Source organism: Buteo buteo, chromosome 6, assembly GCF_964188355.1.
Source record: "Buteo buteo chromosome 6, bButBut1.hap1.1, whole genome shotgun sequence".
In the NCBI taxonomy this organism is placed as follows: Eukaryota; Metazoa; Chordata; class Aves; order Accipitriformes; family Accipitridae; genus Buteo; species Buteo buteo.
In genome coordinates this window covers 41,129,591-41,144,098 of record NC_134176.1, presented here as the reverse complement: position 1 = coordinate 41,144,098, position 14,508 = coordinate 41,129,591, and the positions used below count along the sequence as shown (strand labels likewise).

Genomic DNA, 14,508 nt, shown 5'->3' with positions numbered 1-14,508 from the left:
ACCTGTACACCTTTTGAATAGCATGATCCTCCGCTACTCCAGTGTGGCTATACACACCTACTACACCTTTGCAGATATCTTCAGTTCCTTTTTCCTCAGCAAGAAAACAGTATTTTCTCACACCTGCAAGCCACATGACTGGGGAGCAGGGGGAGAAGATGACGGTAACAGGCTGCAATGAACAACTATGCCCTTGAAAAGCTTCCTAGGGAGGGTACAAAGCCTATGTGCCGTTCCCCAGGCTGCAGTGTATCACTACAGCTAGCTTTTCAGCCTACACCAGGCGCAACCCATCACTAAATTATGCTAGAGAGCTGTAAATGAGTGAGGGAGAAGTCTGTAAGGTTGTGTGAGACAGAAACCAACTGAGTGAGTCTCGCTCTCACTCAGTGAGATGTGATAAATCTGTCTTCTCCCATCTCACTGTGGGAACAGATGGCCTAACAACATGATTAAACAAAACAACCATCTGTTGCAGCAGATTTCTTTCAAAAAAACCAAAACAAAAACAAAAACAGGGCTTAAAGAGTTAAACAGCATTCTGACAACAATAATTAGGCAACAGCATCATTGGCAGGGAAAAAAAAATTAAAAAATCAAAGATACAATAGATGACTAAGCTGTAATAAATGGCCATATCAGTGAACATATTCCTTCTTCATAGTTAAGAAAGAAGTCATACAACTACTCACATATTTAAGCATGTTTTGCTAGATCAGGGTCTTAAAAGAGATTCTTTGAAGTTTTTCATTATTCACTGTACTGCATACCTACAAAGTTATGACTCATTTCACCCCCACAATGAATGACCACACTGTTTTAATTTTCAAAATTTCTGAAAGCGAAAACAAAAAATAGTACAACCCTGCACTTCTGCCAACAGCTATTCTCATTTCAGTTTCAGAGTTTCTGTGAAATAAGATTCTAATACAGAAATATACAAAAGTATGTTTATAACCTTGAAAATGTACCTAGCTCCAGTAAAGACTGGAAGAGCTGTTTTGCTGGATTGAGACATATTACACCTGTTTATTTAATTCTTTGCTAAAAGCCTGTTTCTTTATAATTTTCCCAGAAATTGTATATGATAATAAATATATTTTAAAAAAAAAAAGATTCACACATCAAGAGAATTCTGAATGACACTGTCAGCTCACTGTGTTTCATTACATACTACTCATAGATCAAACTTTCCAAATATTTGCAAGAAAAGGATTTTCATGACAGTTACATTCCTTCCTCTGATTTATGTCCAAGGTAACTAGAACACCTTGAAAGCAAGAGAACATAAGCCCTTTGAGAAAAGGATAGTAATTATATACATACGTATATATATATACACACACACGTGCCAAAAAGGGGTAGAAGAACAAGACAAAAGTTGGTCTCAGAGGATGTATGCTATTAGAAGGTTGTTACAAAAATATCCTAAAAGAACTGTTTACAATTTCATCTGCTCTGAATCCGCATGAAAAAAAAAACTTGTCAAAAAAAAGAGAAAACTTTCTACATCGTAAATGAAACATTTAATAAAAAAATATTCTTCAAGAAGTAATAATAAAGTTGTTTTGTACTCCCCATTTTTGTCTATTTTTCTTTAATTACTCTCTGCTTCAAATTTTTAACTCTTGCATACTGAACACTTGGGAAGGGAGAAAAATTAACGGAGATGGTTCCTAGGAGGCAGGATTTTATGTAAAACATAAAATGGTCTTTACCATACTCTTATTTAATAAGAATCTGTTAAGTATGGATAAAAATATATGCATATAAAAATAAAGTTACGTATCTGTGCAAACTATAAATCTCAATATACACAAAAGGTTTGCCTATTTTCTTACTGTAGTCACTTCTCCATCACCTACAAAGTTCCTTATCTAAAACCAGAGCAGTTACACCATAATGTGGAACTTGCACAGCAATGACTAAAGGTCACCTCTAGTGTTACTATCATGGAATCACTGACTTTTTTTTTTTTTTTTTTCTTTTTTAAACTATGCAAGAGAATAATAAGATAAGAATTAAGGAATAATATTTAGATTGTTTTCTCATAAGGAAGGTTGTCAAAAGAGCTCCTTCTAAAGATCTCATACAAAATCAGGGTTTCAGTTATATAAAAACTTCTTTTTATTGTTTTCTCAGATAAATAATATTAAGAAAATAAATAACTGAAAGATCTTTATTTGGATTATATATTACTTGGATTAACTGCCTCAGTAGATCTGTTGTTCAGATGTTTCATTATTCTGTTCTTTTCATCTAGACAGCATTTCCCAGGATTCAGTAGAACCAGAGACTCTTCCGCAGGAAGATTTGGGTTGTTAAAGGAATTATATTCCCCAAAGGAAGACTGGTAAGAAAATTATAATTTCTGTAAAGCCCTATGGCAATTTTTCACAAATCAATTTTTTATTATTTCAGCAAACATTTTTGGTTTTCAAAAATATTTCAAAAAGTAAATAAGTTTTTACTAAGAAAAAGCATTTTTGTAACATCTTAACTCAAACTTCACTATACTCAAATTCACAGTAGAAAGTTATAAGGCACTCCAGTTATTTTTACAAATACATTGGCATTGTAGTGCTACCAAATTCCAATATTTTCAGTTATTACTATTTTCCTTATTACTTTAGCTGCTTTACCTATATAATTTTAAAGACACTGGATTTTGTTAAATACAGAATCAAGCTCACATGTGCAGAAAAAACAAAAAAAAACCTTGAAAAATTAATTCTGAGCATTTAAAAACGCGAGAGTTAGAGAGTATTTGTTTCTTCAAAACTCACTATCTTTAAGACAATTTCTTCAGAACCCCGACAAATTATTTCTAAATTTATGATTGGTAATACTGAAATTTACTATTCATCTCTGGACTAGAAGCTCTAAAATTCAAAGAAAACTAATATGCAGTCCCTGAATCTCCTTGCTCGACTATATAATACTATATTTTTGTGAAATTCTTTAAAAAGATATAAACATAGGAACAGTTTGTTAACACTATAACATGTGACATGCTTGCCCTCTTAAATCTATAGAGGCTGTCAATTTCTGCTGCAATGTGACCTTTACAGCAGATTAGGCAGCACCCTTTATCATGCAGATTTTGTTTTATTCAAACTAAGAGTTTGAAAAAAAATCGGGCTGCTGACAGGGACGAATGTATTAGTCAAAACCTTCCAGATTCAAAATAATTTTTTTAAAGAAAAAAGTCACCCTTTAAACTTTTTTTTTATAATCTTATGTTGTGAAAAGCAATGAAGAGAAGTCATTGCATATTTCTCTGTATTGATAGCTTCAGACATTAAAGTATTTAAAGGTACATCAAAAGTGACTATTCAAAGCTGTGATTGTGAATGGTCAAGGACGTGAACCCTAGAAGTATTTCAGGACTCTACATGCCAATAATTTTTTTCCTACAAGTTACAGTATTTTAAAATTGTTTTTTTGTTTGTTTGTGTGGGGTTTTCTGAAACATGTTTCCCATTTCAGCATTAGAATTGTTCTTGGCAGTACTTGCAAGGGCAAAGAAATACAAATATTCTTGTCCTGGATGCTATGTTAAGGACCCACAAACATTCAATGCTAGATAGTGCAGAAAAAAGAAGAGACCATCTTAGAAAGGGGAAATAAAAAGCTAACAACAACAAAGTCTAGAGCAAAAAAGGTAAGGAGAAGATAGGGATCCAGAATAAACTACAGTTGAGCATAGGTTTTACAGCGATTCAGTTTTTTTGCTGTTTTTATTTTCATGTCATCCCGTTTCAAAGAAAAGGTACATTGTAGCAAAATTTTCAGAAGCTGAAAGAGCTTCTATTCCACTTCTAATAACATTTTAGCAATAACCTGCAGAATATGGGGGATATTTACTCAAACTATGACTAAATAGAGATTATAATGATTTTTTAAGAGGACACACTGACATCCTACTTCTGGCATATCCAGGGTACAGCCCTACCTTGCAATTTCTTCAACACAGCTACTTCCATTTTCAGCACTTGCTTTGGCTGCTGAGCTGATTCGACCTTCAGTGCAACATTTTCCCGAGTAAGCAAGTCCAGTGCATCGTAAATTTCTCCAAATCCTCCACCTCCTATTTTCCTCAACTATATTGGGGGAAAAAAAAAAAGAACAAAAACAGATTTAAAAGAGGCAATAAGAAAAGAAAGGAAACAAAACATCAATACTTCTTTGTACTGCCTGCCACACTGCAAATGCTGTTGTACCAATAGATTTTTAAAATAACATAATCATATCCTTCAGTACGTAAAAGAGCTACTGAATAATCTACAAAGGTATGGTTAACCACAGTTTGGAAGGGAATTATAGGAAAACAAGTTAATACACCTGATCTCCATCTGCACTAATTTTCTTGTATTTAATACAATAGAGGAGTGCACTAGCATTCCCAGCATCCATCTGACCAAAATCAGCATGCTGAATAAAGTCATTCCTCAAATAGTCACATACTACCCAGAGACCTTCAAATACCAATGCACAGTGACATTTTTTAAATATGCCGCCTTCTTTTTTCAGAAATACACATACTGACTACTAAAGGTATAAAAGTTCTTGGACTTACTGAAAAAAGGGTATTTTCTATTACATGCAGTGACTTACACATAACAGCTAAATCATAAATGATAAGAAATGGCTAAGATTATCTTTGAGTATATACTTTATATGTTACATTTACTTATGGTTCACCAATACCATTCTTACTAACAGACATACTAAAGAAACTTGCACCACTGAAAGTTTAATCTGTGCTAGATAAAAAGAATGCTCCTGTCATATTTATTAGTTTGTACTACATTCAGAGCAAATATTAGTAGTTGTGTTTTCACTCTGCTTTAAAAGTTAACAGGGAACAGAGACTCATCTGATGTTCGGTATCAAAAATGTCAACATTATTCCATGTAATGTTTTCATATGGTGATCTCCCCTGTAGCTACCATTCTAAAGCTGATAAAAGAGAAAAGGAGACAAAAAGAACTTACCCTAAGAAACACACAATATAGTATTTTTACTATATTTTACCTTGAAAGAACTGACATGGTTTTCTAAATGTAATTTGAAAACATACAGTTGCTAAGGTTATATGACTACACTGTATTAAATGTCATCTAAACATTCCGAGGATCTAGATATCAGCAATATGTTGACCTGCCTTCAGATTCTGAAAATAAATCTAATGTCTTTTAATCCAGACAATCAGCCATCTGACTGAGAAGGAAAAACAATTTTTAAAATAGCCTAGGCCCCTAAGAATAAGGAAGAAGGTAACAGATAAAATACTCATATTGTTTACTTGCATTTTTCAAGTCATATCGCATGAAATTTTTATTCTGTCTCATTACAACAATACTCAGTATTTCATCATGCACCTTCTGTCCTAAAGATCTTTTATCATCACAAGCAACTGCTATTTCAATATTCTTAAGACGAGGAAAGTATGGTCCAAGATACATAGCATTATCTACATTACTCACTTCTGGCCAATTCATTGCCAATTTTAAAAAAGTGCATAGGATAAACAGCACGCCACAGAAGTAACCCACCTAAATATCTGCTTCTAGTGCAACACCTGTTAACTGCAAATTCACACGTCCATTTCTTTCTAAAAAGCATGCTAGCTGTTAGCAAATGCAATCTCCTCTTCTCCACAGGCTGTATATTTTCTCTGAAGCAGCATAACATGCATAGTACCAACACAGGCCTGTTACTCTTCAGTCTACACATTTCAAGAACTTAACGAGTTCAAATACAGAGTATGACAAATCCTGAATATGAAGTTTGCATCTCTGGACATGACTTGTTTAAGGTACTACTCAGGTAAGAATCTAGGGTTAACTCTGAATTAATCACAAACATGAGAAACAGAAACCTTTCAAGTCCGGTACAACTCAGTTACATTCAGATGTATTTAATATATGCAGACTGTTAGTCCTTACAGAAAAGGAAGAGATCGGTCATCTAAATATTGGGAAAAATAGCAAGTTTTAACAGGATTCTATATATGTATATATATTTTTAAAAAATAGTATGTGTGTACCTGTGTATATCTCTTGAAGGTGTAGTTTCATGACTAATTTGGCCATTTTAAGTCTGCATTTTTCCGTTCCACCTCTTGGTTGGGTGATGCCTGAGCTCTGAGCTATTAACAGGGCTCCAACAGTTAAACACAGACATTGACCTGACCGTAGTTTTCAGCATAAGCACGTAAATTTTCAGCATAGTACAAGCACAACAGAGACAGTGGGAATGTATGGTGAAAAAGGTGAGAGGGGAAAAGGAAAGAGGTGACACAGCCATCCTCACCCCTATATAATCTTATAGCAGTTTATCATATAACTTCATTTACCAGCTTTGAGAAACTGCCAGACTGAGAAAACTGCCTCTGAAAGGTTATTTTTTCCTATGTGCTTAAAAAAAAAAAATTAAAAACAAACAAAAAAAACCACAAAACAAACACACCACCACACTAATAAAACAAACAGATCAATTTCTATCCTCAGATAAAGTACAACAGAATCATTAACATACACCCAATAATGACGTCAGTCAATAATTCCAGGCACAAATAAACCTCTCTTTGATTGTAGAAAAAATATTTTCCATGCCCTTTGTCACTGTGTCACGCACCACATTCAGCAATGAGCCCACATTTTCCTTGGTCTTCTTTTTGCTGCCACTGTCCCTGTAGAAGCCTTTCTCATTGCTTTTCACATCCCTCACCAGTTTCAACTGCCAGCTGAGCTCTGGCTTTCCTATATTCATCCCAACACACAGAGGCAATGTCTCCATATTAATCTTGGGCAGTCCATCCCTGTTTCCACCTTCTGTTCACTTGCATTTTGCTTCTGAGTTCAGACAGGAGCTGACTGTTCAAACATACTGGCCTCCTGCCACATCTGCTCAACATCTTTTACCTTGACAAGGACCATGTTGCCCTCGTTTACACCTGCACCACGTTCTCTCATTTTGTACATTAGTTTCAACCTTCTCTTCTTTGCATTCAGCACCTCACACCCCAAACTCATTTCCTCCATTCTCTCTTCCACGCCGATCTCTTTCTATGCTTCAAGTCTAAAGCATACAACTTCCAGTATGTTTTATCTTGGTACTTTCACATACACTGCATATTGAATGACATTCTTAAACATACCTAAAAACAATCATCATTACAATCAAGTCTCTCCAAGTCAGGATTGTAATAAATGCTTCAAAGGCAAAAAAGAGGGATGAGAAAAGGCATCAACAGAGGACAAAAGCAAATGCTAATAGATACAGAGACAAGTAGAAAGGGAGGGTGTCACTGAGGAAGAAATATTTTATAATGTCTTTTCTATGCTTACTTTTCAAAATAGAATCACTCTAAAGAACATCTAAGTTAAAATTAAGTTTAATTGGGCATAGTTTTTAAAAATGTTCTTGTCCACAAATTCCAGGTATGTTTTCACAAAGACCAAGGTCCTGAGCAGCAAAAATGCTGAAAATTGCATTTCAGCTGCAAATCTTTACGTAAATTCCAGAATGCATACTTTTTTTCCTTAAACTGCTTACAACAAAATAATCTCATGCAATCATACTACAAGAGCTGCCATTCTTCAATGGGGAAAAAAAAAGCAGGCTATTAGGAGAGTTCCACAAGGAACAATCAGAAGTAATACTGATAAATAGGGACAATACTCATTGTCACCAAAACTTGAAAGTCCACTGGTTTATACCACCTCATCTTTCTACACAAGGAATTTTTAGGTACTCTACTGCTTCAAGAACACTAGCAAAAAACTTAAATACTTCATGACCTACCAGACCAGTATTAATTATGTATATATATATGTCAAGTACTAAGGAATTTCGAAAATTTGCATGCTATTTTCTTCCACTGGCAGACTGTCCTATGAAATCCTGAATTTAGAAAGAAGTATACCACCTTAGATGCTATCAAGAAATCCTTAACGTTTGCTACAGAAATTAAGAAATTGAAGAGTTACACACAGATAGTATTTGGTACTCATCTACCTGTAATACTTGATTTGGAATACATACAAGTTAAAATGTATAATTACATGAGATGAACAACAGCCTACTCTCAAAATTTTCCAAAAGACACCAATCTGATCATCATTCTTCATTACACAGGAAAGAAAATAAACCTGAAGAAAACAGGACTACTGTTGCACATATCTGACAACTGGATATTGATATATTATATGCTATTATCTATTTATAATGCTATTTTATTGCATTTGATCTGATTCAAGACTACGCTTTCAGTTTTTACTTCACTGCAATATTGAGATGCAATATAAGAAAGTATTTCACAAATACTTACACTCCAAAGATAGCCGTTTAGGTTCTACTTACACAAAAGGAAATACAAAGGTTTCCTACACAAAGCTAGTAGTATCAGCTTCCTGCATTTTTAAATGAAGGATAGGGCACAAGATAGTTGAAATTATTTTCTCTATATGAATTTGAAATGAATGATGAATCTGTATCTTCTATGTTCAGTCTCACAGTTTTAAATAAAATACTGAAATATGAGAGTAATAAGAAGCGTAGATGGTGCAAAAAATAGTGCTTCAGTATCTGTTTGCAGCCTACTAAACACACAGAGATACCCAGAATGTTCTATTATGAAGTGGCTTTTTTTCCCCTTTTTTTTTTTTTTTAATCTAAAAAAACTCCACAAGCAAAAAAATTCTAAAGCGGTCAGGGGAATGGAGAAGGAACTATGAGAACTCAGCCTGTTTTTCCCCAGCGAAAATAGTTTCAAATGGATACTGTTTCCCTCTAGATGTAAATCAAGGATAAGAACACCAAAAGGGAACAGATCTATTTATGGTAAAGCCAATACTGGTACACGATCAAATGGATATAAAACAGCCAGGAATAAATCTATGCTACAAAATATAATAAACAAAATTTCTAATTGGAAGAACAGCAAGGTCCTGAAAGATATTCCTATAAGAAGTCACAAATCTCAAAATCTGACTAGTTTCAAGAGGGTGCCTGACTGATTTCTGAAACAACCTGACATAATCGCTGGCTGATTGGATTTCAGATACTAACAAGACCTCCCAGTTGCGCTCTGAACAGGCACTAAGTCAGGATTTAAAAGCTTTCCTAGGTCCTTACCAGAAAAAAACCCACCTTAAATTCATGTAACTTCTTTTTAAAGTAGGATAAGAGAAACAAGTGGTTTTCAAGTCCTTTCACCATTTAACATAAGTATTAAGCAAAATACATCTTACAAGAATTTTGAAACAGAATTCAAAGTGCAAACTACTTCTTTTTAAAAACATGTTTTAAAGAAGAAAAAGAATTGCAGGAAGGCATACTCACCACCTTCCATCTTTCTTTGACCAAGATTCCCACACTGAGGATGTCAGGCTGCTCCCCTCCTCCACTCATTGCAACCTCCTGAAGCGATGGAGCTGCTATGCAAAGTCTATGTCAGTAGAAACCATCCAGATCCAAGGAGTGGCTTCCATTTAACCAGTGACTGCAGAAACAGAACAGAACATGGGACCTCAATGATTAACAGAATAACATGAAATACAGAAAAAGTTGCATTTCTCACCTAGCACCTTAACCAGCTTTGTATCCCATAGTGACTTATGTTGGAATTCTAGAAATCAACTTCCAGTACAGAAAGAAATTCAAGTATATTCTTCCTTATTTTTTAAGTTGCGCTCTCTCAAACCTCCAGTCCCAATCTCAATAGTACTAATGAATATAAACATTTTCAGAGTTATATTCTGCAGACAGTTTCAAATTGCTGTAAACCATAATTACATTTAAATTTAATAACTTTAAAAATCTAATTAATAATTTACTAAATAATTCCTTAAGTAATTAATAGTAATAGATAATAATAAGCTTAAGGTAATATTAACCAAAAAATTACAAAATTAACAATAGATACTTAAATCGGTATTGTAATTTAATTTATTGCACTGCATACAGACTATTCCACATTTTACAATGTGTTTCACATAGCTAGGATTACTTATGATTAAATATGCCTAAAGTACAATTTTGTTGGTTTATGTCAGGGTACAAATAGCTAAAGGGAAAAAAACTTGTCCTGGGTAATTCTATCAGTTTAATTTTTTAATTTTCTGGCTTTAGGCAATTATCTCTAATTTTATACAGCAATATAAAAATTCATCTTTTGGAGATTAATCCATCCATAATGGCTCCCATCAGCAACTACTACAACCAATTAAAAGCTTATTTCTATTGTTTGAAGCTTTTCTAGAATTGTGCTTATTTGTTACACTGGTATAACTATACAAGTGTAACTCTTTGTACAAACTCTCTTATCCAATGGTAAGACTCTTCAAAAGTGTATTTGCTTTGGGTTTATTTCTATCACTTCCTAAATAGCATAAACCAAAAGTGAAAAATTCTTTTCTCCCTGAATCAACACACAAATGATATGCAAAACTGGTACAACCATTCTGATTTAAATTAACAGTATGTCCTTCCATGTGGATAAATGCCACATTTACTAATGGGGTTAAATTACGCTTTTTAAAAAACAACCTGCTGCTTAAACAACTTGACTTTTAAGACAGACATTCATTTGACATGACGGTAACTGTGGTGGGGTTTTTTTCCATATTCTTTCATATTTATTTTTCATATTTCATTTATGCCTTTCTTGCTTCAATTGTGAATTCTGACATTTAAACCAACTCCAGGCAAAACAGACCCCTCTGAGAAAAATTAATCTAGATTAGCTGAAGATCTAAATTTATACCAAATTAAAGTGGATTACATCCCTGTAAAAGAGTGTTCATTCAGACTATGTAGCCTGAATTGGTTTAATTCAAACAAATGAAGGGAAACCAAATTAATATTGCATATTCTGAGTAACAGCGTCCACCCTGCAATTCAATCAAGTTGAACAAAACACATTTAAATTCTACCAGTGCTGGTAAATTCTCCCCTGCAGATATGGTCAAAATTCTAAAGAGAACTATAGTCATTTATGTGAACACCCTTAACATTACTAACCACTGACCATAATTACTGGCCTTTCTAACCGAATTATCATAACACAGTCAGGAACTAAGGAAGTAAAAGAGAAAATGAAATGGCACTAATGAAGGGGGAAAGGTCTATTTCCAAAATTACATGCTTACAGCATGTACGGTGATTTTTCCATTTGATCAAATCTTTGCTTCCCCTTCCACCAGCCCCCAGTTACATCAAAGTAGGTGGTGGTCTTCACTAAGTAATATGTTTACTCCTATATTGGGACTTGAAGGGTTTTTTTTCCTGATACCTGCTTAAAAAAAAAGTAATAGAGAAATAATTCATCTCAAAAATCTAGAAAAATCTAAAATTGGCAAGTATGATTTTTACTGAAGCTTTCAAACATGAGCAAAATTCATCACCTGTTGGATAAGTAGATGTTTTATTAAGCAAAGATACAACAACAGTGGTTTTAGAGTTTTTTTAATACTGCTATCAGCCTTAATCTGATACCTGGTTAGATACTTCTTTTTTTAAAAAATACACTTCAAATTACAATTTATAGTCATAGCTCTGACAAACATTTCCAAGAACTGTTCATTCATGCATTCTTGAGCATACTATGAGAGCATCAGTAACTGGCCCAGAATCCAATGGTACAAAACACATCTCCACAGAACCATCCCATACTTTAATAATTATCATAGAAGTACCGTATTACCATAGATAACATCTGCATGGCCAGTGTAACAAAATCCTCATTCATACACAATTCCTCAATCCTATTCCAATACACTAATTCCTTGTTAAATCTCTTGTCATCCTGTATCATTACAAAGCAATAAAATCCATTCTATATCAACAGTCACTGGTATTCAAAGCACCAAAACCCCAGGACCCACTAAACTGTTGTGCACAGGAGGCAAAAGTTCTCTCCTGAGCCCCTGAAGGCAAGGTGCTAGACACCTCCTGAACCTTAATAATCAACTGCAACCACTATTTTACTTGAAAAATGCAAGTTTTACAAACATGTTGATGTTAATTTGAAGAATCCTGTTTTGTTCAAGACCCCAAATAAAGTAGTTGGAGCATTCAGTCACAAATTTCAAGGCCAGAAAGTTTGAAATTAGCCCAAACTTTTATCTGAACAGGCCACATAACTTCACCCCTTTCAGTGAATTAGCACATGCTAATAGGTAGGAGTCCAAATAATGAAGAGTCCCCTATCTTCACTGGTAACATGTTCCAGTACATCCCTTCCCTCACAGTAAGCATGACTCGCTTTGTTTCAAGGTTTAATCTGTCTAATTTTAGTTTCTTACCACATGACTTTGTTACAGTTTTGGAAACCAAATTTCATTCCCAGTAATTTCACCTCATTTAAGCATCTAAACACATTTTTTAACCTCCTCTAATCCAATAAATGAAGCTTTAAGCCTTCCTTCTTATTCCATGGGTCTTTTATGTGGTCCTCCTTTGAAAATCCTCTCCTTGCTCCATATTCTTGTGGTATGGGCAGCAGCATTGAGTTAGACACCAACACTGAATTACACTCAATCACACCAATATGTAATACGGAGAAAAGATGATATTTTTTATTTCTTTGTGATAGCAGTCTTTTTTCCCTAATTTCCCTAAGTCTGAAGCTGTTTTATACTTCTGCTAAATCACAACTCTATCAGATGCTTATACACCTCCATGCTTACACTCAGGCACTGCTGTGAGAATATGGTTTCTTTAAAGCCTTTATTCACAATCTGATCTAGATGGCCTCATTGCTCTGATGTGTTCTCTAACAACCTTAACACTGTATAACTGAAAATCTGTTAGTTGTTAATGTACTGCAGTGGATAAATATCTTTATACTCCTTACCTAATAATAGAAAACACGTATTCTGGTAGATGCAATTTAGGTTATGATCGCCTTCTCCAAATTCATGTAGAAAAAAAAAAGACATTATTGGAGAGGACTACATTTAAAGGACTTTTGGACAGACATCAATATGCATTCTTTGGAGGTGGTGCTCAGGACAAAACAAACATCTCTGAATTTTGAAGGACTTGAATTCAGATTGTTTGGCCCATTCTAAATTCCACAGATGAATAAAAGACTCATTAAACTACATACAGTCCCATTTGTATTATTGAAATATAGCCATATGTTGCTTTCAGTTTAGCTGTTTAACAGCATACAATGCTGTTAAACGATTTAAGAAAGCTCCAGCATGCTCTGTATCCCACTGAAGGAGATGAACAGTTAATGACATACAGTTAAGGTGCAAGCTTTCCCTTACTCATTAAACAGATGAATCCTTTAGCAGTGCAGTTTTTATAGGTGGCAGTACGGTTATTTTCTGCACAACGAACACTTTATAATTCTCCTAAAAAAGTAACAGCCATTTTATTTGCAATATATCTCATAAAATTCTATGTTCATTAACTCATCAGTTTCCTTATCAGATCAGTTCATCAGATCAGAGGAAATGTGTAAGATAGCAAGAGTTATCACAATTAAAGGTAATTAGCCCTCTGTCAAATTTATTTCCAGGTGACAGGTCATGCAACAACTAGGACAACACAATGAGTAAAGACTCTGTTCCTGTATTGGGTTTGCATGGTGAGGTTTTGGTAGCGGAGGGGCTACAGGGGTGACTTCTGTGAGAAGCTGCTAGAAGCTTCCCCTATGTCCAACAGAGCCAATGTCAGCCGGCTCCAAGATGGATCCGCCTCTGGCCCAGGCCGAGCCCATCAGCGATGGTTGTAGCACCTCTGGGAGAATAGACTTAAGAAAGGGAAAAAGTCGCTGCGCAACAAGAAACTGCAGCCAGCTGAGAGGAGTGAGAACATGTGAGAGAAACAACCCTGCAGACGCCAAGGTCAGTGAAGAAGCAGGGGGAGGAGGTGCTCCAGGCGCCGGAGCAGAGATTCCCCTGCAGCCGTGGTGAAGACCATGGTGAGGCAGGCTGTCCCCCTGCAGCCCATGGAGGTCCATAGTGGAGCAGATCTCCACCTGCAGCCTGTGGAGGACCCCATGCCAGAGCAGGTGGGTGCCCGAAGGAGGCTGTGACCCCATGGGAAGCCTGTGCTGGCGCAAGCTCCTGGCAGGACCTGTGGCCCCGTGCAGAGAGGAGCCCACGCTGGAGCAGGTTTTCTGGCAGGACTCGTGACCCCACGGGGGACCCACACTGGAGCAGTCTGTGCCTGAAGGACTGTAGCCCATGGAAGGCACCCATGCTTGGAGCAGTTCATGGAGGACTGTCTCCCGTGGGAGGGACCCCACGCTGGAGCAGGGGAAGAGTGAGGAGTCCTGCCCCTGGGGAGGAAGGAGCGGCAGAGACAACGTGTGAGGAACTGACTCCAACTCCCATTCCTTGTCCCCCTGCGCTGCTGGGGGGGGGAGGAAGGAGAGAAAATCGGGAGTAGAGTTGTGTCTGGGAAGGAAGGAGGGGTGGAAGGAAGGTGTTTTAAGATTTAGTTTTTTATTTCTCATTACCCTACGCTGATTTGATTGGTAAT

General features: G+C 35.8%; 1 protein-coding gene across 1 annotated transcript in view; it reads right to left on the bottom strand.

Annotated features, from left to right (window-relative positions):
- Positions 1-14,508, bottom strand: part of TTBK2 (tau tubulin kinase 2) — a 100,293-nt gene that overhangs the window by 62,893 nt on the left and 22,892 nt on the right. Inside the window, exons 2-3 of the mRNA XM_075030625.1 lie at positions 9,352-9,511; positions 3,956-4,103 (exon numbers count right to left, since the gene is read on the bottom strand). Of these exons, the coding sequence (XP_074886726.1) occupies positions 3,956-4,103; positions 9,352-9,420 (217 nt within the window). The 5' untranslated portion in view covers positions 9,421-9,511. The remainder of the gene's footprint in view (positions 1-3,955; positions 4,104-9,351; positions 9,512-14,508) is intronic.